Source organism: Antennarius striatus, chromosome 3, assembly GCF_040054535.1.
Source record: "Antennarius striatus isolate MH-2024 chromosome 3, ASM4005453v1, whole genome shotgun sequence".
Lineage (NCBI taxonomy): Eukaryota > Metazoa > Chordata > Actinopteri > Lophiiformes > Antennariidae > Antennarius > Antennarius striatus.
This window is the reverse complement of record NC_090778.1, coordinates 5190898-5214165: the sequence shown is the minus strand read 5'-3', so window position 1 is coordinate 5214165 and position 23268 is coordinate 5190898. Positions and strand designations below refer to the sequence as shown.

General features: G+C 41.5%; 2 protein-coding genes across 2 annotated transcripts; both read left to right on the top strand.

Annotated features, from left to right (window-relative positions):
- The first annotated feature begins 481 nt into the window (after window positions 1-481).
- On the top strand, window positions 482-6784 carry snrnp27 (small nuclear ribonucleoprotein 27 (U4/U6.U5)). Its single transcript, XM_068310373.1, has 6 exons — window positions 482-650; window positions 3626-3746; window positions 4895-5007; window positions 5118-5197; window positions 6039-6103; window positions 6456-6784. The coding sequence occupies exons 1-6, from the start codon at window positions 614-616 to the stop codon at window positions 6508-6510; spliced, it is 471 nt and encodes a 156-aa protein (XP_068166474.1). The 5' UTR covers window positions 482-613; the 3' UTR covers window positions 6511-6784.
- An 889-nt stretch (window positions 6785-7673) lies between these two features.
- mxd1 (MAX dimerization protein 1) lies at window positions 7674-23047 on the top strand. The gene is made up of 6 exons (XM_068310372.1): window positions 7674-8536; window positions 9177-9276; window positions 15650-15679; window positions 17943-18057; window positions 18208-18367; window positions 19607-23047. The coding sequence occupies exons 1-6, from the start codon at window positions 8470-8472 to the stop codon at window positions 19801-19803; spliced, it is 669 nt and encodes a 222-aa protein (XP_068166473.1). The 5' UTR covers window positions 7674-8469; the 3' UTR covers window positions 19804-23047.
- Window positions 23048-23268: the final 221 nt, after the last annotated feature.

The following is a 23268-nucleotide window of genomic DNA, read 5'->3' as shown; positions in this document are numbered from 1 at the left end:
CAATCTTTTCGGTCAAGACTCCCCCACTAAAACAGAGGTAGTAGCTCATTCTATGTTCCACAGGTTTTCTCCTACAGTTGTGATGAAACTTCTGGGTAGCGGGTCAGATGTCAGATATGCAGAGTTCCCAGCTACAATGAAAACTACATACTCTATGTCAATAACTATTTTTCCAGGACAGCAGTTATTAATAGCTATTATTAATCCAACAATTTATGCATTATGTTTTTGTCAGTTACAGTGTTTACAAATAACTTTTTAGAGCTGGAGCAACAGTCATTATGTTATTGATAGCAATGCTGAAACATTTTTGCTTGAGACCGTATCAGACAAAGACTTGTTCTACCTTTATTTATCATCTGATATTCGGATGCATAAACATGCGATGCCGCACGTGTGCAGCGACAGAGAGGAAGTTCGTCCTCCGGGCCGTTAGGTGGCGCTCTTCTCCGGAAGTAACCGGAAGTTTGTCTGACCCACAACAAACAATAGAGGAGCGTTCTGTGAAGTAGCAGCCATCATCGTTCCCTGTATGAACGCACGTTTGTAGGCTTTTACCTCCTCTCGTAGCTTGATATTTATCCGAAAGTGTCGAATTTAGCTGATTAGGAGAATGGGCAGGAGCAGGAGTCGAACTCCTCCGAGACGAGGTAAGCAGCTAGCAATAGCAATAATACGGTGACGTTATTATAACGTATGGTTAGCTAGCTGTTTCATCTTCGTCAACATTGTTTTAATGTCTCGTTTCCTTAAAAATAGCAAATGTGTGTCTGAGAAATGATGTTTCTTTACAGCAACTATACATTTAGTGATATATTTAGCTAAGGGGATGTTATCGTACTTGTTCTATGTCTGTAGTTAACTGTGTCGAAGTACAGTACTGTGAGAACGATGTTTATATGGAGTCCATCATGTTAGATACATGTAGCCGCAAGAGGGCACAAGCCAGTGTCTTATTGTGTGTCTGAAGCCCTGATAAATACAGAGGGTTGTGTCAGGAAGGGCATCCGACGTGAAACTTTTGCCAAACTAAACATGCAAATCAAATGTATGACTTCCATACCGGATCGGTCGAGGCCCGGATTAACAACGATCGCCATCGGTGCTGTTCGCCTACAAGGTGCCGGTGGAAATTGGACTAGGAGCACACAGATAGACTACATCTTGTGTAGACGGTGTAATCCTAGAGATCAGTCACTGCAAAGTAGTGGTACGCGAGGCCACCTGCTGGTGTGACGGAGAAGAGCATGTGGAGAACGAGATGGCTTCGTCACATCTCGATGGGGGCACTCCTCTAAAGTAAACCAGTGTGTGTCGGATACTTTATTCACTCGTAAGCTTCTGTTCTTAGAAGTCAAGATAGAGTTGCACCCAAGTGCAGTCTTTATTCTTGCTTCTCGAGACAATACCCCATGATGCCTAAATTCAGAAAAAAAAAAACAAAAAACATTTGAATATTCCACTCCAAAATTGACTTTGGACAGGACATGTCACAGATATAATTGTACTGTTTACCATCCTCACACCACCACTTGTTCAGCATTTAAGGGGCGGCAGTGGCGCAGTGGTAAAGCGGTCGGTAGAGCGGGTAGTTCAATGATTTCAAGATTGGCAATTCGATTCCCACTCCCGCCCAAAAAAAATACCCGGAGGTGAGCTGACAGTTGGAGGTGTCAGCTCACCTCTGGAGCACTGCCAAGGCACCCTTGAGCAAGGTGCTGTCCCCTTTACAAATTGCTCATTTGAGGCGCACCAAGAAGGAGCTGCCTGCCACTCTACCTCCCTTGCATGCCTACAGGCCCCCTTGTGTATGTGTGCTACAGGGGCCTGTACACACTAATAAATATATGTATGCATGCGTTTGAATTATTAGCTAGAGTGTGCATTGTTAAATTCCCTTCGGGGATCAAAACAGTATATTAAATTTTTTTTTAAAAATTGCCGATTTGTTCTGGTGTCATTTGGGACACAATTAGACCATACCACATGTATGTCTGCCACTGAGACCTTATCTACACATTTCTTTGTTTTAGAGTGGATATAATTTGAAAATAAGCTCCTGGGCATTTTGAATTGTAGTAAATATATTTTATACAAATATTTTATACGTATTATGTACAGATCATTGGTGTTTACGCATAAGTTACTAGTGAGCTTACAGTGTATAAATTTTCTTCTTGAGACTTAAACACAAGATCAAAATCACTTAATGAGTGCATCTATGAATCCTTCTATTCAATGTTGACACATAAATAATATTCAAACAGAAATTGTAAAAAACAAACTTCAATGGACATGTTGGTGCAGGAAACAGAGGTGATGAGGAGGTGATGGGCAGGTTTGGTGTCCAGGAGAGGAATGCAGAAGGACAGATGGTGGTTGACTTTGCAAAAAGGATGGAAACGGCTGTAGTGAATACTTTCTTCCACAAGAGGCAGGAACATATGGTGACCTTTAAGAGTGGATGTAGGAGTACACAGGTAGACTACATCTTTTGTAGACGGTGTGATCTGAAAGAGATCAGTGACTGCAAAGTAGTGGTAGGCGAGAGTGTAGCCAAACAGCATAGGGTGGTAGTTTGTAGGATGACTCTGGTGGTGAGGAAGATGAAGAGGGCAGAGCAGAGGACGAAATTGTGGAAGCTGAAAAAGGAAGAGTGTTGCATGACTTTTAGGAAGGAGTTAAAACAGGCTCTGGGTGGTCAGGAGGTGCTCCCAGATGACTGGACAACTACAGCTAATGTGATCAGGGAGACAGGTAGGAGAGTACTTGTTGTGTCATCTGGAAGGAAAGTAGATAAGGAGGTGTGTGGATATGCATGAGATTTATGGTACTCTCCAATTCTGGAGGCTCTTGTCATGAAAGGATTAATTTAAATTTTGAATTTAAATCCCTTAGGGACTCCAGTGATTAATTTCAGCAGTATTATTTGTTTTATTGGAAAATAGCATGCAAAATCTGTTGTTTCAAGCTTATTTAACCATTCCTCTGTCATATGACTACTTAGAACAGCTCCGTGATTTTTAGAACAATAATTTTAAATAAATTGAATAAATTGAATAAGTTGAATAATTTTTTTTTCAAATGAACAGACGAAACTGGCAGCACTAATCAAACCTGACTAGACTATCCTGTTAGGCTCTTGTAAAGAGTAAAGTTGTTGTACGTAAGCTGTTTTTTTTACAGTTCAATGTGAGCAGAAATCATGTCACAACTTTTAAACCACAATCAACTATCACAGAACACTGGTTTGTCTGTTCACCAGCATGTATTGAAATCCTGACCCGGTTAAAACGGATCTGTGAAAGGTCTTGTGATCTCAGTTAGCCTGTTTTCACCTGAAGCCAGTCACCTTTGAGCATACTTTAATTCACTGAAAAATAAGTGATTTTGGCTTGTTTTCAATTGAATTTAATCTGTTTAGATAGTAAGATAAGTCAAATGCTGCCAAGCACATTCACATACATGAAATGTGCATACTCAAATTGTGTAGAGAAATTTATCATAAAGTAAATGTCTTGTAAATCCTCTACTTACGGAGGAAGGTTACTGTACAGTTTGTTGAATGGATACCTGAATCCAGTCTTCTGTTAGCCTTCTAACTGCATTTCCTGATTCCCTCCAGAGAGGCGGCGTTCCCGCACAACATCACGGGAGCGTGAGCGAAGGCGAAGGGAGAGAGATCGTTCTCGAGATAGAGATCGTCGGCGAAGTCGGTCACGATCACCTCACAGGAGGCGTTCACGGTGAGGAGACACTTTTTGGAAAATCGGACTTTATTTCTTTGTGGTATCATACAGGAAAAATATGTCCTTAATCTATTTTTGAAATGTTTTACTATACTTTTTGGGCAACGCTTGAAAAATACATGTATATATTATAATAAGGATTTTTCTACAAAATTGAATGTGGTGCAGTACTAAGTTTTTAAAATTTATGATAAGTATGGGGCATTCTGAGCCAACCTGCTGGAGTGTATCTTCATGTGTTATGAATCTTTTTGATGATCCTGATCTTGCTTTCAGTACCATTGACATTTTTCTAACAGAAAAAATATGTAATCTGCAACCCTGTACAGTCCTGGTGTTTGTTGCGTGGGTGAATGGTACCATAGACTGAAGAAAGATAGAATGTCAGATCTAAGTAAAGTCAAAGCTATTTAAGGCCATGTGAGGGTCTGTTTGCTATGATTCAATCAGTCTATCATTTATATCTTTATTTGCTAAACGACATAGAGCAGTCACTAGCAATAACATTAATGTGCACAAACTCCTGATTGCAGTACTTAAAAGCATAGTAGTAGATAAATAAATAATTAAACTGAATAATTAAGTACAGGCGTAAAATTTGTAATTGTAGAATATACACAATAAACTAAAAATGGTCTGCAGTATTGCAGGTGCACATAATTTTTTACAATGCACTTTCATTTTTTGTATTTCTGGAATAATTACAGTTTTTAATGAATAGAAGTGTAAGTGACATTACTTTGACATTTTTAAAGAATATAAAGATTAAAGGAAAACTATGTTTTATATTAGTGTAAAACTAAATCAGTATTTTCAGTAAGAGTATACCGCTCCTTGTTACTAGGTTCAGAAAAATCTGTTATATTTCATTTCATTATGTGTAGTACAACTGAATATCAGTATCAACCTCACATTGCCCCAAGTTGTCTGGCCTTCAATTCATGGAATGGTGACGTGTCATAAATAGTCTTTCACTTATTTGCAGTCCATGATAAGTATTTGTTCACCCTTTCAGAATAAGTTATCCACAAACTAAATAGACTTAGACAAATCATGAGCACTATTATCCAATTCAGTTGATGACGGGTCTCCCCTCGATAGTCATGGTAAACCCATCTCCAACCATCTTTGTTTTCCTTGTTCAGGTCTCCCAGACGCCACCGATCTTCCTCTCTCTCCCCCATGAGACAAAAAGACAGGCGTGATGATGAGCGCAAAGAAGTTAAAGAAAAAACAGCAAAACCCATTCAGATATCAGGTATTATAGGAATATTATATCTTTTTTTTATGAATTCAGCTTTCTCTCTGCTCATGACATTTCTAAGTGTGATATCTATGTCAAAATTCAATGCTGTATTTTTTTGACAGCGGAGGACATGGATGGCAAAACAGAAGAAGAAATTGAAATGATGAAACTTATGGGATTTTCTGCCTTTGACACCTCTAAGGTAAGCCCACTCAGTTGTCCTTTGATGTTGTGCAGACACAGGGTGGTGCAGTTTGTCACAAATGTAGCACAGCTAAAAAAAGTATACCTACACTGTATGTGTGCATTTATTTTTGGTGGTCTTATGCAGTATTCCATTTATCTGTTAAAAAATGGTGAATTCCCACAGAATTTGAGCTGCCAAAGTTCAGATTAATGGCTCGCTTTTATGTAGAGGTCAATTGTCAAATGCAGTTTATTTGTTTTGAAGGTATGATTAGAAGCATGTCTTATTTCAATATTAGTTATCGCTTTTTTTTTTTTTTTTTAATTAAAACATTTTTTATGGGGGGGGGGGGGGCTTTTTAATTAGATGGGACTGCTGAAGATTGACAGGAGTTAGAAGGAAGAATATGGGGTCGACATACTGCTAAGGATTGTAGGTGGGAATTAATCACACACCCCCACACCCCTCTCAATTATCTCTTCGCACAGTAGAAGTTCTCTAGTCTTAATTCAGAAGAATTCACAGGACCACAAGTTACCCGTGGACAACTGTTTCTAGGATAAGTTTACATATCCAGCAAGTGCAACTGCCTTCAAAATCCTTGATTTTAATCTGAAATTTGTGTTGAATATTGAAAAATTGTTGGAAAATAACTGCCGTCAGGGTTTTTGTGCCACAGCTGTAGGACACATTTTATACTATTTTTTCACCCCAGTTGAATCCTAGTTTTCTATTGTATGCAGGGTGAACTAAAGTTTGGAACTGATTTTTAAGGTTTTGATCAAGCTCATATTTCAGTAAGAATTTGTCAAGTGAGAGGTTCAGTAGGTCTCATAGTAACATTGTTTTCGAACAGGGGAGGAAAACGGATGGATCAGCCAACGCACATGCTGTTAATGTGACCATGAAGAGGAAATACAGGTATGGTTACAAAGAAAAAATTAAATATTGCACAGAGCTGTTTGGTCATACAGCATCAGAGTGGGGCTGTGCAGAAATAAGCTCTTTTTTACATGCCTTTTCTGTCCTTTTTTGTCTTTTTTGCATAGCTATTATTGTTTAAGTCTCATAATTTGTCAGGCCACTTATTAAATGTCAACTTTTCAGACCCCCTCACAGTAAATGCTTTCTGCATCAGCCACTGTTATTATAGCCAATCACCTCTGCAGGTGTTTCTATGCAGAAATCCCTGCTCCCCCATTGGTGCTCGATGACGTAATCTGAAAGTGTTGCGAGGGTAACAGTGATGTAATGCGTTTTTATATTTTTTTAGGCAGTATATGAACAGAAAAGGTGGCTTCAACAGACCACTGGACTTCATTGCTTGAAAGTATCAACAACTCATCGGAATCCTCAGAAGATGATGTTCATTTTCTTCTCCTTGCAGTGAATGATATTGTGCTATTTACATTATTAAAACATATTTTATGTTATTCAACAATTGTGTATATACACTTTTAGAATTAAACATAAATTATAATGCTTGTAGTATGATACAGCATAGTATTGACAGATTGATGGGATACTCTTCTGAATGAAGTTTGTGGAGTGTCATGCTGTTATTTGTTTATGTTTTTTCAAATAAAATCTTTATTAAAGCAATGTGTAATTTGCTGCCGATTTTCAAAAATTGTTTCCAAGCCAAATTTCTTCCGTTTACTTAATGTAATGTACTGGATGATTTTCTGATATCTACATTTTCACATGTTAACTGAAATTTAACATCTAACTGACAAATACAATTATAGTATTATAGTCTTTAAATATTTGGACACTTATAGTTTATTTTTATCCTGCTCATATTACTTGGTTATCCAGTTGTGTTTTCTGTAATGTATTCTAATTTATTGCCCTCTGCAATTATAACGTTGTAGGAAGAATTATTAAATATTTGCACTGTATAAAGACGTTTTGCGGCATATTCACCTATACCTTTTTTATATTCCGAGTTCTACTGCTTTAAAATGGATATCCGTCTTACTTCCTAACAGGCTTTTGAGATCTGTGGGAAAACAGTCGCAGTGCGCCTGCGCGGACACATTAATTATTGGACAGGCTAAGGGCCAATAGTGAAAGAGCATGTGAATCCAGCCAGTCGCTGAAACGCTAGATAACACCATGAGAGCCAATCATTGCTGTACACCGCGAAAACAGCATGGCAAAGGGGCGTGTATTATGTCAGAAGCGGGCGTTGTCACGTCAACTTGTGGGCGGTAGGGCCAATAATGTGAAAGTACATGAAAAATCTACAAATCAAAGTACAGGACTGAAAAAACACAAAAATAGTCCATTGTGGGCCAAGGCAGTGTGCTTTGTCCAAAGCGAAGTAGAACCAAAATGGCTGAAACAGGCTCTCAGTTACAGCTGGCGCCAGCCCCTCCCGATTATTGACGGCCGAAGCATCCAATAAGATCTCGCATTCTATATTTCAGTGTCCAATCATATCGCAACCTGCAGAGGCTTTGTGGTAAACTACAGTACAGTAGTTCACTGTCATCCAGATCAACAAGCCACTTTTTGGAAGCAGTATGATAAACCGTCTCCTCCTCAGCTGATGTCAGTAGCTATCTGTGTTTACAGCTAGACGTGTTACTCGTGACCAGCGCTAAACCAGCACAAAACTAGCCAGCCACATATATCTGAACTGACCAGGTCGGATGACATCGTCGTGGGTTGTTGTTTTTTAACTTTAAACTCGCTTTTTAAACAATTTTACGCCAGGCAAGTTCGCGAAAGTCAAATCTATTGTTTCTGATTGGCTGAATCTTTATATATACACGCACACGCAAGCTAGCAAGGGCTTTAAACGTTGAATTGGAAACTTGACACTAGCACTAGCCTCATCCAACTTATTCTATTTTTTTGAACCAATAGTACTGGGCTCAATTTTTTTATTATAAGCAACCTTTCGATTTATTTTTCTCAATACGCCTAACAGCGAATAAACAATCCATATTTAGCTAAATAGAGAAGTAAAGGCAGCCTATACGTTAGCTGTGGTGCGGTTAGCTTCGGGTTTTGAGGACCAAGCTAACACCGAGTCCTTTTTACAATCATTAAGGAAAAGGAGCTCGGCTAAAGAACTGATCGGTGCTGCATCTCCGACCTTTAACTTTTAAATAGCCTGCTGGAGCAACTCTTCGTCAGTGCTCGCCTTTTAGAACGAGTGGCCACAAAGATACCTGAGTGTGAGGAGAGCCAGCGGTCGGACCCGAAGCAGGTTGTGTACAGCTTGAGAAGAACCTCCTCATCGGATTGATATTTTATTATCAGTGTTATTGTTGAAAATGGCGGCGATCGGACTGGTGCAGATGTTGATCGAAGCAGCAGAGTACCTTGATCGCAGGGAACGAGGTAAAATTAATTGCATTGTTTTCTACTGTTTGTTATATTTATGACAATTTGCACCCCCCCCCCCCATCCCATCACGCCAATTTATGCACCTGTCGTTTTGTTTTATAGCTGTCCTGAATCCTGTTGCTGCCTATTATTTTTACAGGAATTTTTCGATCCATGCATAGAATTCTGAAGTAATTTTCTATTTTGCTCCGTATCAGAATGCACGGACTGTTATTGAGTGAATTAACTATTTCATTTGTTAATATATGTGCCTAACCACGTGTATCTGCTATTTTCTAATAAAAGAATCAATCCTATGTGGCAGGTGCAGTCAGATGTGCAGGGAGACATTGTTTTCATTCTGGCCCCTCCTTTCCCTCTGTTGTGGTTTGCTTGTGGGGTTTATTCCAGTTCAAGATGACATCATTGTCCAGGCTGAGGGTAGAAATACTGTATAAACATAATGCATGGGAGCCATTCATTGCAAGTCTGCACATTAACACAACAAATGGCTGCTGAAATCCACAAGGTTCAATATCAAATGTGGCACATTTTTCCACTCTTATTTTTTTTATTGCCCCTTTTTTCCACTGGCATTTGCATTTCCAGATATCATTCTGGACATGTGACCTCTATGTTGTTTATTTGATTGCAGAAGCTGAACATGGCTATGCCTCCATGCCACCTTTCATCAGCAGCCGAGAGAGGGAAAGCTTGAAAAGGAAAAGCAAAAGCAAGAAAAATACAAGTAGCAGGTAAAAGCCATTCAGCTGTTTTAGTAAGAAGATCCATTCTGGATTTTTCATGAAAGTCCCCACTGACATCAGAATTTTTATCGATCTGTCAATCGATGGATCGTGTATGTGTGTGCGCTCATGCGTTTGTGTGTATCTACACACACAGTGGGTGTATGTATGAACATTCATTCATTGTATGTATGGACACTTAGTTTATTCTTTATACTTATTGAATGGGGAGAAATTGAATGGATTACATAATCTCTGTTCTGACTTTTAGATTATTAACATTTGGGCTAATAAGATTTTAATTGTTGGTGTAATATCTGCCGAAAGTGGGAGGTTTGCTAACATGAGCCTAACATGCTCCGAGAAGTTTGGCTCATTTGCTCATGATAACGCTCATAAAGTACTGATCTAATCTCCCACATTTGCAAATCTGATAATCAAACATGGCTGGATATTATCAGAGCGGTACTAGTGTGACCTCGACCAGATCAGGACGTATCAAACTGGAACTGTATATGCCTTACGCTACTTTATAATCAATTCCTGACATTGGGACTAATCAAAATTTTGGATGAGTTTTGTCACCGGATGTTGGAAGGGGAGAACTGTGGTGCAGTTTTCTTGTAGCGTGAGCCCGCTCTCAGTCAGCTGCTCCTGTAAGTAAGCTTTATGAAATCTGGTGCGAACACATGGCGCATTAAAAAACTAATGCGCAAACTAATGAAGAGAAGCACAACGTTGGTGGTGGATGATATCAAAACTATTTAAGGACATCTGACGACCACATTTTTGAAATTTCGAAGTAATTATTTTTAAGGGACCAGACATTTTATTCACTCGAAATATTTCTTTAAAATATTGTTACAGAAAAGGTTTCTTAAACATTGATTCTCCTCTACCTGCTTTACTAGAAGACAGATAGGCGTTATTGCTTAGAAAACGTAACTGCCACAGAATGCGCTCTATTTTGGCAAGCAAAACATGAAATGAGTTTTTCTAACTCACATTAACTGCATACCAACAAAACTACACCTTATGTATCTGCTGAGTATTTCAGACAGCTAAACACCTGTTTCAGATTAAAAGCATTGAGAATCATTGTAGATGGAGGCCTGTCATTTGTTAAGGAGATTAATGTTATCAAAGGCAAACTCCATGTAAAACGAGCCCACGCTGTCTGGGTGAACAACAAAGAAGTGTTAGCACTGGGTTCGGGCCATGTTTTGACGTGTTCTACATCTCCTGTAGAAGGTGTGACTGACAGTGGCAAACATCAGTGTGACTGATCGTGAATAGGCCACTTGGTAAGGATAAGTGTGTCAGCCAAGGTGACTGTGAGGATGTTTTGCATGGTGGCGGAGGGGGTCAGTGTCCTGATGGCTCCAGTCACCTCAATGGAAGCTATTTTCAGAGTTCATATCAGGACCTACGCATGTCCTGTCCTCACCTATAGATCACTTTGTTGGCTATATTTAGGTTGCACTTGGATTTGTGGGTATATTTCTTATTCGTTAAGAGTTAAGGTTGTATGAAACGCACACTGATCAAGCAGATGCAGTGGTAGGGTCGGATAAAACTGCACTGTGGCAACCCTGGTGGAACATATTCTATATTAACAAAATATTTTAACACTACATGGATATGGATCAGGGATGATGAACACAAAAACATCTAAATGGGAAAACACCAGATTGCTTTTTAGATGGCTGGGGCAGAGGATTTGACAGAATAATTTTTTTTTTAAATTGACAGTGGGGGGGAATCTACTTCCCCTTTACAGTATTGCCTTTCACTGAGAAGATTAAAGGTAAAGGAATAAAAGCAGCTGAAAAATCGCTGCACCGAGGCAACCGCCTCAGTGACATAGATATGGTTTGATTGATTGATCTACTCATACTAGTGCCCCATCACGCATGAAATTCTACAGTGTAGTGGTGCTCTAGGGGAGCTGATTGGTTACCAGGTAATATAAGACACATCAACCACTTCACATTAATTGTCACGACACCATCCACCATCAGGTATGTTGGCAAACTGGTCCCCAATCCTGAAATGCCTCATCTCCTGGCCTTGATGTGTTGAAATAAGCATGCAGATCACTTGAAGTGAAGCATTCAAATGGATGCATAAGTCCTCTTACTTTGAGTAATCCTCACTATATCCAGTTGTCACTGAAAGACAGAAGACTGCTATAAGTGCTGAGCGTCTGTACTTTGAATATGAACCGCTCCAACGTGGAAATGGACTGTTTCCACCATGGACACCACTGCATGTGGACCACATCATTAATCAACTGGTGTGTTTTAAATTAATTGTTTGATATCCACCCATCATAAGTTACAAATATTTTGTCTGTGATCAAATCTGAAGAATTTGTGGGAAAAAAGGCAGCAAACCCTCAGTGAAGAAGCTGTAGGTGATTGATATATGGAGGGTTTTTTTTTGATAAATGAACCAAAGGATTCATAATTTAATATTTATGGAAATTAATCCTCCCCCAATCAGCTAATAGACTTTTCTGCCAATATTTTAGCTGTAATGAAATTTCAAAACTGAATCTAGGAACTGAGAATGATTACCTTTTTTCTTTCCTGATTAACATATGTTCAATTATTAACACTAGGCAGAAGTACTTCTCTTGAAATTAAATTCATTTGAATCATACAGTATATCGGGTTTAGCCTGTTGTCTTTAGGGCCTGAACAAAGAGAGTAAGCTCGACAGAAGTATCATGTTATCGATATTATTCACAAATAGGAGTGTTTTTTTTTATGTATTAAAATTATTGACCTATTATATATCTTTTTTGATTTAACGTTGTGCAGATGTTGGCATTTTTTGATGTGTACGCAAATTTCTTTGTTGTTTTTTCTTTTTCTTTTTTGTTTGTTTGTTTGCTTGTTTGTTTGCTGTGGTGGCCCAAAAGGCATCATCCATCGTTTTTCTTGTTTTTTTGTTATGAAGGTTTAAAATCTTGGTGTTGTGAGTCACAGAACATGGAGTGTGGTGTGACCATAAGGCTGAGAGCATGCCTCAACATGATTAGCAGGCGTTGTATTTTTAGACGTGCAGCGAAGGGAACTAGCTTTGCACGCCAAGCAGACAGTTTCCAGTCATAAAGGCTTTTAGCTGCTGGTGTTGGCCTTCACCATTCACTGTTGTTTATCTGCACCGTTCAGCTGCAGCGACTGTCATCGGCTCTGAGCTCCACGGGTTTCTGCTCCACCCAGATAGTTTGATGTGGTGGTGGTGGGGTGATGGTACAAATTTGACCAAGTTCGGACTGATTGGATCAAGTGTCACACGTCTGTTTGTTGGTCAGTTACAGTCGTGGCTGCACGCTGAATATACACATGGTGTGTTAGGCGTCCAAACATGTATGTATAAAGCCCCTCCAGTTGGCTCTCAGTGGTGTGGATGCTGTGTAGTGGGGGAGGGGAGTCACTGCTGTGTATGTGTGTCAGTAGTGAATCCCCCCTCCCCCTCAGCTCTCTCTCCTTCTTGTGTTTTCTTTCCCCCTCCCATCCCCTCCCCCTCCCTTCCTCCTCGACTCTTGGCAGGCAGTGGAGAGCACCATCTCCTCCATTACGCAGATAGAGTCCTCCCCCACCTTGCACACCCACACACACATGCATGCATCCACAGCACGCTGTGGAAATCACACTGGGATCTGGCCGTCCTTGTTGAGCAGACAAATGGAGTCTTTCCACGCTTCTCCTGCCTCGGTTTCAGGCTAATGAGTTGGACTTAACGGCAAAATGCAGAAACGAAAATGCAGGTTACTGGTTACTGCAGGAGAACGTCGTTTCAGAGGAAGATGCACTGGAAAACGTTTGGCTACAAGTTACTGATAAACCATCTTGTTCAAGGCTCCCTAAACTGATAATAGCCCAAGACCGTCATGTAGGTAGACCTTGTTGATGGATCTCAATCGTCTCCTTTCAGCTTCTCCCTTCGGGGGTTGCCACAGCGAATCAGTTGCCTCCATCTAACCCTGTCTTCTGCATCCTCTTCTCTCACACCAACTACCTTCATGTCCTCTTTCACTACATCCATAAACCTCCTCTTTGGTCTTCCTCTAGGCCTCCTGCCTGGCAGTTCAAAACTCAGCATCCTTCTACCAATACATTCACTAACTCTCCTCTGGACATGTCCAAACCATCTCAGTCTGGCCTCTCTGACTTTATCTCTAAAACCTCTAACATGTGCTGTCCCTCTGATGTACTCATTCCTGATCCTATCCATCCTGGTCACTCCGAGAGAGAACCTCAGCATCTTCATCTCTGCTACCTCCAGCTCTGTCTCCTGTCTTTTCCTCAGTGACACTGTCTCTAGACCAAACAACATCGCTGGTCTCACCACAGTTTTGTACACCTTCCCTTTCATTTTAGCTGAAACTCTTCTATCACACATCACACCTGACACTTTCCTCCACCCGTTCCATCCTGCCTGTACACGCTTCTTCACCTCTTTTCCACACTCTCCATTGCTCTGGACTGTTCATGGATCTCAATACAAGGATTAAATATTTGACTTCAACACTAAAGTTCAGTCTTAATTTGCTTGTTATTGCCTTAAGGTAGCATCATATCCATCCTATCACACACATGGTCTGTTCAACTTCCCCTCCAGGCTTGTTCCTAACGTTAAATGTTGAAGTATCTCAGTTTAAAATGGTATCTACTCAGAGTCTGAGTATGCAAACCCACAAAGTAACACATGTTTGCATATTCATATCAATAGTTCCTTATTTAATTCCTGTTAAATATAGCGATTGTATATTTTTTTTCTACAAAAACCATGTTGGTGATTAAATCCATGATGATGGTGACAGGCAAACATTTTTTATCAGAAAATAAAACCCTCATTCAACCCCCTGACTGATCCAGCCAACATCCATGCAGAGGGAAGGGTATCTGTTAGAAATAAATTTATTGTATGTCCTCGTAACATTTCTTAATTAAACCACATGTAGTATCAAGATTGTTTGCATCATAAAATCGGCCAATCAGAATGATATCTGTTGATACCCCCTCACCACCACCATTCTGACAGTGTGACTGAACTAACCAGTGTCATAAACACGTGGCAGCCGAATCTCGATACCTAAATAGGGAAGATTTTTCTTTCTCCGGAGAATTTCTGCAAAACTTCGGAATACGTGTGAATTTGTTGATGAGTCAGTGTATTATTACATAATGAGTGTAGCTGGGTAGAAGGAAAAGCAGAAGCAAAGCGCCGACATGTATTTAGAGCAAAACACATGATTCTGCAGAACTCGCAATGTAAAATCTCATTGTTACCCTGTATTACTTAATATATCTGTTCCTTGTTGTCATGGGGTGTTGTGGGTGTTGTTGGTTAGGGGTGGGGTGTGGTGTGGGAGGGAGGTGGTCCCAGACCCTGAAATCCAGCTGTCTTGGGATTGTTTCCTTGCTGGTAATGTTATGTCACCAGCGTCTGTCTGCCCCGCACCGGAATGCTCACTGGCTAGAGAAGGCCAAGTGAGATAGAGAACACCGTCTGAAACATGATGACACCCTGCACCCTGTACCCTGTGCCATGGTCACATGAACAGAGGTCAGAGGTCACAACTATAGATAGAGGATGGTGGAAGTACAGTAAATGTAGCCCAGAAAAGAGGTCGTCGCAATTGTGTGTGTGTGTGTGTGTGTGTGTGTGAGAGAGAGAGACAGACACTTTGGCGCAAGGCATGGTGATGGTGTTGCACCAAACTGACTGGAGGATATTTTTAGGGCATGGGGTGGAGGAGATCAGGAGGTCAGGTTGAATGTAGTTGGGGAATGCTGGGAGGTCTGCTCTGCCTTCTGCTTCCATCATCCATTCAATCCATATTTTCTGATGTCAGGGGAGAGCCTTCCTTCCAGAAGCTACATCTAACCACATTCTTGAGTTGTCTTTGTGTGTGTGTGTTGTGCATTAATGCTGCAACGCAGGAGTCCTGCTAGCAACGAGCACACCTCCATCTCTCAGTGAACGACAGCTGACCGTGGTGTCTCCCTCCCACCCTTAACCTCCCTGGTTTCTGTTTGTAGTTACTGTTACTGTGTTTACTTGTGGCCTGTTCATCACATATCTGAGCATGCTTCTTTATAAAAAAAAAAGAAAAAAAAAGCAAGAGTGCCCACCGTAGAATTCCTCTCAGGGCATCAGGACATCCAGCCTGGTCTTTGTATTTCCTAGAATTTCATTTTGTCAGCCGTTGTGACGGCTCACAAACTCCCACACAGCATTTTCTCACTCCGTCACTCCCCTGCAGTCCGGTCTTGGACCGCATTGATGGCACGCAGAGAGGAAGCCTTCCCCCGTTTAAACAGAGGGATGTGATGTGTGGTTTCTGATGTCTGTTTTATCTCCACAGGTCTACGCACAATGAAATGGAAAAGAACAGGTATGTGGCAAAGTGTGAGCGTGTGTGCTTATTTGAGTCATTGCTGTTTATATATGTACTTGTGTAAAAATGTGTTTTAAGGTGTGTGTGTGTGTGTGTGTGTGTGTGTGATGCTAATGTGAAATGTTTGTTCTCTTTACCAGTTAAGTCAGAAAGAATAGACAGATTGTGTGTCTTGATTAATAACTTAAATTATGGACGTCTAGGCAGGAACAAAACCCCCCAGCACTAATTTAAGTACCCCTCCAGCACTGATCTAAATACCCTACCAGCGCTGATCCAGGTAGCCTCCAGCGCTGATCCAGTTACCCCCCAGAGCTGATCCAGGTAGCCCCCCACACTGATCTAGGTACCCCCCAGCACTGATCCAGTTACCCCCCTCAGACAGCCTCCATAGGCAGATCTGAAATCACTCGAGGCGACCAAGGGGTGCAACCGTACCCGCCCCTCCTCCTCAGTGAAAAGTCTGATCGTACATTCAAAGTCATGTGTTGTCCACACACCTTTACTGTGTCGTGTCACATCGGACCAAGAGTGTGTGTGTATGTGTGGGTGTGTGTGTGTGTGTGTGTGTGTGTGTGTGTGTGTGTGTGTGTGTGTGTGTAGCACGTCTGTGCCCATATAAGACGATTCCAAGGGCTGGCACGCCTTTTCTGCTGGTGGCTCATGAAAGGGAAGACAGTGCAGTGATTTACTGCTGATCAGGCAGAGTGCATCCTGCTGACCTCCTTGTAGTTTTTAGTTTAATGCAGGTCTATTTATAGAGACTCTTCGATAAGAGAAACCGTTTTCATTTGCAATGGAATACCCGGCGAGTTGTGTGCGCTTAGAAGTCTGACATTAATGTGGACTTGAGCAGGACAGGACACACACACACACGCAGCGCTACATTTTCACACTGCACTGCAGCTACAACGAACCAGATCAACCTGTTGTTGCTGATGGTGTCCCAGCCACACCCTCACAGTTTGTCTGTTGCATCGTGTGACCCTGCCACTAAGTGAGTTTGCCCCATCAGAGATTAACAAACATTAGTCTGCCCTGCTGATCCCCTGTTATGTCAGAGCCACACTCAGCCAAAGGTATTTGTGTGTTATGTCATGTCAGTTTGAATGCCCTTTGGACTGAGTCAGCTGAGAAGACTCTTGAACACTGATTTGCATTTGTGTGTTGGCGGTGTTCATGCAAAAGCAGGGGCTTAGAATATATTAGGATGCGTCCTCCGACTTCATTCAATCAGAAATTTATTGCGTTCAGTTTGTAAAAAAAAAAAAATCCTCCCAAATCCACCGGCACCAGTCCTGAAACGCAGAACTCACCCAGCCAGCCGCTCAGCTACCGACAAAAACGTTTTCACACTCACCCGCAGGAAGAGTCTGACGTGCACACGCCCACTCACCGAGGCACATACTGGCAGTCAGACACGTACACACTTCACCGAGGCTGGAACTGGAGGTGTGTATTGCATAACAGTGGGGTCAAGTGGTCGCAAACACCCACCAGACCTCAAAAAAAAAAAGAAAAGAAAAAAAGAAAACCACCTAGCTATGAGGGGCCGATAGCAGAGTGGGTGTTCTACAGGACCGCTGATAATGAGTTCAGGTCTGAACATATGTCACACATGAACTATTTTTTAACATGCTGCTGTTTCAGTCATGGTAAAGGAGGATTTGTGCTCGATGAAACATCCGGTGTAGCGACAGTAATGATGTTACAATGACTTCCTCAGAAGGAACCCACACATAGAGAACATGATCAATCCTCTGACTCCCCACGTCTCATGAATGAGTATCATTTTCCTCAGAAATCAGAACAATGTCAGCATTCTTGTTTTGAAAAGAAATGTAGTTGACTTGGACGATTTAAATAAAGTCTTTATAAGTTTGACACTGACCAGCTCCTGCTTGATCAGAATAACATAGAACAGTTTTTATTCCTAATAAATCATGGCGTTAACGTGCAGCATTAACAGTGTCCAAAATCCACTTTTAAATCATATGTTATTACATCTCCATCGTTCATCAGCAGTCGGAGTTGTAATGATTCTTACCGTTGCTGAGTCAGCTCCTCTACTGAAAAACCACAACATGATGTTGAAAACCCAGAAAAAAATACCAAGAAGTTTTTTTTTTTTGAGAGGGGTGAAAATTCTAAGACAAAAAGTTAAATGTAATGCTTGACAAATCACACGTTTTTTGTGTGTATGGGATGTGTGAAATAGCCCGTTGTGTTTCACAGTTTCTTTCTTTTGTGTCATCTTCAGACGGGCACATCTACGACTGTGTTTAGAGCGTTTGAAATCCCTCGTTCCCTTAGGACCAGATGCAAGCAGGCACACCACCCTCAGCCTGCTGATGAAGGCCAAAGATCATATTAAGGTGTGAAATTGCACTATAAATATGTGTGCTTGGGACCCACTGAAACGGAATGACAGAGCACTTATTGGGTACTGTCGCTCTTATTTTAAAATATTTTTCACAACCTTTTAACTGTTGTTACCCCCCTCCCCCTCCATCACCACCCTGCAGAAGCTGGAGGAAGGTGACAGGAGAGCTCAGCACACCATGGAGCAGCTACAGCGGGAGCAGAGACACCTGAGGAGGCGTCTGGAACAGCTCGGAGTGGAGAGGACCCGGATGGATAGTACCGGCTCCATCGTGTCCTCTGACAAGTCCGACTCCGATCAAGGTGGGTCTTCACAACAAGAGGTGTTCTATGATAAACTATTTTAAAAAAAATTTTTAACGACTAGCTCAGAATTCCTGACAATTCCTTGTTAATTTTTGCGGTAAGCCCCTAAAACTTCACTCCTAATAGAAAAATAACACACCAAATAATAAGAATTATAATTTGAAAATAAAAGTTTTGAAGAAATTCATTAAAATAGTGCCACCCCCACAGAAATCTCACTTCATCTGGTTGAGTCACCGGACATCACCACTACACCAGCGTACTGGAAACCATTCATTGACAGAAAGATTTTTTATATTGTCTTCACCCTGTGCCCAGTAGAACAGACTCCTGCCAATGCGTTGCTGCTAAAAAATAATAATAGCCTACGTTTTCTTCTGTTGTGTCTGAAGGCTTTGCCGGCCTATTGGAAGCTACCCAGATTTGGCCCGTCGGCCTCTTAACCCTTGGGCACTGTATGGGCCGAAAAGTGACATTTTTGTTGTTTTTACGTGTTTCTCTCCTAATAAATCAGTCAGTTAAAAGGCTAAATATATGAAATTTGCCAGTAATTTTCTTTCATCTTTATTTTCCAAATTCCTTAATGCCTGTCATTGGAAGTGTATAGAATAGCAGATTTTCACTGTGTACACACAATACCTAAAATGGTCAAAAATGGTCCAATTGACCCCCATTATTACTACATTTTTCAGATACTATAAGCATATATATATATATAAACTATATAAAATAATGCTGACATGTTATAATGCAGCATGGTCTTCATTGTCTGCAGCAAGACAATGACCCCAAAATCACCCAACAACCCAGAAACCGACCCACTGCATGTGTTTACACACCTGCAAAAAAAATTCATCCAACAGTTGTAATATCTTTATCAGAAGTATTAAATTGTGCACTAACTTGGAAATATTCCATATTTTGTGTTTTTCCCATTGGAAGAAAAACAGGGTTGTAATGGCAAATTCCATATAAACATATATAATAATAATTTTTTTAAAAACAACCTTTATATCTACAGATCGGTCTGAGGTAATGGAAAAGATCTGATGCATTGAAAGAAAGAAAAAAGATTTCTGTGTTATATTTTTTATTTTTCACTTTTATGAGACGGTCCGTTTGTGACCCGATTAGGTAAATTGTGTAGCCATTTAAAAGGTCCCTGAGGGTTAATTACCCCCCCCCCACCCCCTGCCTGAAATAGGACTTTCTTGACAGAGTTTTATGTGCCAACAGAGGACCTGGACGTGGACGTGGAGGGCACGGACTACCTGCTGGGTGACCTGGAGTGGAGCACCAGCAGCGTGAGCGACTCAGGAGACGAGCGAGGCAGCCTGCGCAGCAGCTGTAGCGACGAGGGCTACTCCAGCGCCAGCCTGCAGCGCCTGCAGGATACTCAGGAGAGGGCCAAGCAGCTGGGCTGCAGCCTATAGACAGCACTGGTGTCCAACCTCACGCCCGTCTCTTCCCCTCCAACCAATCCCTTCCCGATATTTTCTCACCACTTTCCAATCCCACTCAGACGTCGCCTCCCACTACCAGAACAGACCAAGTCTGAAGTCTGTCCTCCAGTCAGACAGAGTTCCATTCTTACTCCAAAAGCTCCCTGACAGTCCCCCGAATACAGTGCATCATCATCAGCAGGCAGTCAGATGCCACCTGCTCTACGCCAATCAAACGAGGAATTGAAAGAAACCTCGGCCCTCCGTCCGACCGTCAGAAACACAATTTTCAGCCAGAGAATGTTACCACACAATATCCCACTGCCTCTTTTCTGTGCCTCAAGAGCCATGGGAAGCACCAACGAGATTCAGTTCATTATTTCTCTCTCTAACTATCTCACACACACACACACACACACACACACACACACACACACCCCTCACCCCAAATGTCCATGTAAGTCGTCCCACAGGTGTGTCACTGATGTGACAGGGGGCTGTTTTTCTGCCCTCTCTACCATCTGTGAATGGTGTTTTGCACTTACGATTGCTTTTGTAAACAGAAATGCTGTCTCTTTAAAATGTAAAAGCCCCCCCTCCCCCCACTGTCACCAGATGGAACGAGTGTTTGAAAGCTACGTGTATGTGTGTGTGTGTGTGTGTGTGTGTGTGTGGGGCGTTACACCATCGGGGCAGACAGCAATACGTCCTTCTTAATTAAAATGTAGTTTCACGTCCACGCCTGCTATTCAGGTCAAAAAAACAAAAAAACAAAACAAAAACACACACAAAAAAAAAAGTGCAGCATGAGATTGTGATTGGGTGGGGGGGGGTGGGGGATTTGGGAGGTTTTAGGGTTGGGTTTGGTGTTCTTTGTGTCTCTCTGATGATGGTGGCGTTTTGTTTTAATGTTTTTTTCTTTTATGTGTGTATGTCACGCTTGAGTCTGGCGACAACAAGGGGTCACTAGCATGTTTGAGAAAGTTAAACACCAGCCACCAAGCCAGATGCTGGTATATTTTGGCAGGTGCTGGTGCATTTTTATACACTACTCCATCACTGCCCCGTCCACCAGGAGTTAATAGGAAGGGCTACATTCCATTAAGCAGAGGGGACAGATAGAGGTGGGACTGACAGCGTTGTGTTTTGGATGCTCCTGCCAATAACTTACAAAGGTAGAGTTCAGTTTGTGCCGAGTCGCCCCTGAAAGAGAAGAACTGCCTTTCAGTTTTCATTGGGAACACGCTGACTGTTTCTGCGTTCATGCGTGAAAAGTACTAAAAATGTTCAACCTCAGATTTTGCCCTCCTTTGCCTTGATGTCTTTGCTATTTATTGTTCCTGCAAAAATTTACACCTTTTAATGTAAATAGTTTACAGAAAGATCTCTATGTCTAGCAACAAATGTATTTATTAGATATACTAAATATATAGATGAATATATAATATATATATATATATAGATATAGATATATTTAATTAGTCATAGCCTATGTTCTTGTGAGGTTTATTGAGAGTTTGTGTGTAGTTTGTTTGCACAACTTAGTTGATCCTTAGAATATTTAGAAATGTCTTTTATGCCTCGAGGTTTTTGTGTCTGTTCAAAATTCGGCACGGTGCTCTTTGAGAATGAAATAGTTTCTCTCTGTTGGATCATAATTTTGGCCCTGTACCGGGGGAGTGAGAGGACAAAAAAAAAATTGGAATAATTTCTAAAAAAAAAAAAAAAAAAAAAAGACCTTATAAATTAAAAAAGTATAAAAGAGAGGAGCGGGTGGCCAGGTTGAGCACGCAGTGAAGATTCCTCTGGCAAAGCTGTGTTTGTCATTAGCCCGTCTCCTGTGCCTTTGCAGCTTCGAACAGTAGGGCTGAGTCGCCCGGTGAGGTTTTTAGCCTTTTCTGTTCGTGGTCCAAAAACCATCACACACAGGGGAGAGGCTTGATTTCTAAATGTAGATGTCCTCAACTGTGCGGCGCAGCAACACGGTGCCTAAAAATCATCACTGCTCCTGCGTCCACCATTTGCAAATCTCATTTTAAAAGCATGAAAATGAATCGGGGGGGAAAAAAATATAAAACTATTTAAGCCTGTGAGTGTGGATTGCTGCTTTCTTCTATTTTTTTTGTCCAATTTAAATCTTTTCACTGGGAGAGGAACTGTGTAGCCATGCTATATGGTGGGGGGGGGGGGGGGCTGCAGGTGGAAATGTATTGAAAGTAGGTGTGGGTGGGCAGGTGTGTTCACTACAATGCTTCTGTCAATGCAAGCAGGTGCATACAATGTGTGAGTGTATGTGTGTGTGTGTGTTTCTTTTGTCACTGTCTTCAGAGAGAAATCTCCGGGGTGGTAGGGGAGGTGGGTAGTTTTTAGATGATGTAAGAATATGTTCCTCTTCTGCTTTTGTGTTCACTTGTTTACTAGTAAAATGCAAAAAACCCCCAAAAACAAACAAACCCCCCCCTCCCCACGTCCACCAGACAAAGACTTCATGTCATCAGTGTGTGTCTGTCGAGTCCTCCATCCGTATTCCGGTGTCTGTCTTCTATCCGCCGTGTGGTTATGTTACGTGTGCGAGCGTGAGCCCCTCTCTTCTCCATTGGCATCCATGGTGCAGGTGAGGTGGAGGTGTGATGGAGCATAGTATGCAACCATCACCCCCACCTTCCACCCCCCCCCTCTAAGAAGACCCTGGTGCTCTTAGCATCTGCCTCTCCAAGAACAAGACTTCAGTCAGACCAGTTGTTTAAGCTACATGTTTCAGCATCAGGGGAACTCCTGTTCAGATGTGCGTTTGTTTTGTGCACACTCTCCTCCCTGCGTACAAAGAAGTGGCAAACTGCCTTAAAAGAGAAACCGCATGTACCACCTACCAGAGGTATCAGCTACGTTTGAGTGTACATGATATTTATGTATCACGAAGGCCATTCCTTGACATTGTGGCGGTCTCAGACATGGTGCTTTCATGCATTTACACAATAAACACAGAAAACACCGTTATCATCTTTGTTGTTGTTGCCTTCTCCTCAGAAAGGTCACATGTTTGTTTAACTGTAACTAAAGGACAGCAACATTTTGTGCACTTTTTCAACAATTGGAGAATTTGGACATTGTTGTCTAAAATAATCACTTCAAATTTGAGGGCAGAAAACCTTTGAAAATGAATTGTTAAAGCAGCAATTTATACTTACTATTGATATTAAAGGAATAAAAACATTTGAAGCCCTTGTTTACCTAACTAACTCTTTGTATTTGTCTTTATTTGGTAGTTTACCCTACAGTAATGCATTTTAGTAACAAATGAAGGCTTTCCCACCGGCTCCTCATACAATGACTAATCCTCATGAAGAGGCTGAGAAGACAGTCATGACATTTTTCCACAACAGATTAAACAGCCTTCGTCCTCAACAGTCCGGTGTGTACTGGCCAACACCCAGGTTTGTGTGATCACGGCTGTAT

Coding starts and splice junctions, on each gene's coding strand:
- snrnp27 (XM_068310373.1), top strand. CDS start 614: ATGGGCAGGAGCAGGAGTCGAACTCCTCCGAGACGAG. Junction 651..3,625: donor TCGAACTCCTCCGAGACGAG/GTAAGCAGCTAG, acceptor GATTCCCTCCAG/AGAGGCGGCGTTCCCGCACA. Junction 3,747..4,894: donor CCTCACAGGAGGCGTTCACG/GTGAGGAGACAC, acceptor TTCCTTGTTCAG/GTCTCCCAGACGCCACCGAT.
- mxd1 (XM_068310372.1), top strand. CDS start 8,470: ATGGCGGCGATCGGACTGGTGCAGATGTTGATCGAAGCAGCAGAGTAC. Junction 8,537..9,176: donor CCTTGATCGCAGGGAACGAG/GTAAAATTAATT, acceptor ATTTGATTGCAG/AAGCTGAACATGGCTATGCC. Junction 9,277..15,649: donor AAGAAAAATACAAGTAGCAG/GTAAAAGCCATT, acceptor TTATCTCCACAG/GTCTACGCACAATGAAATGG.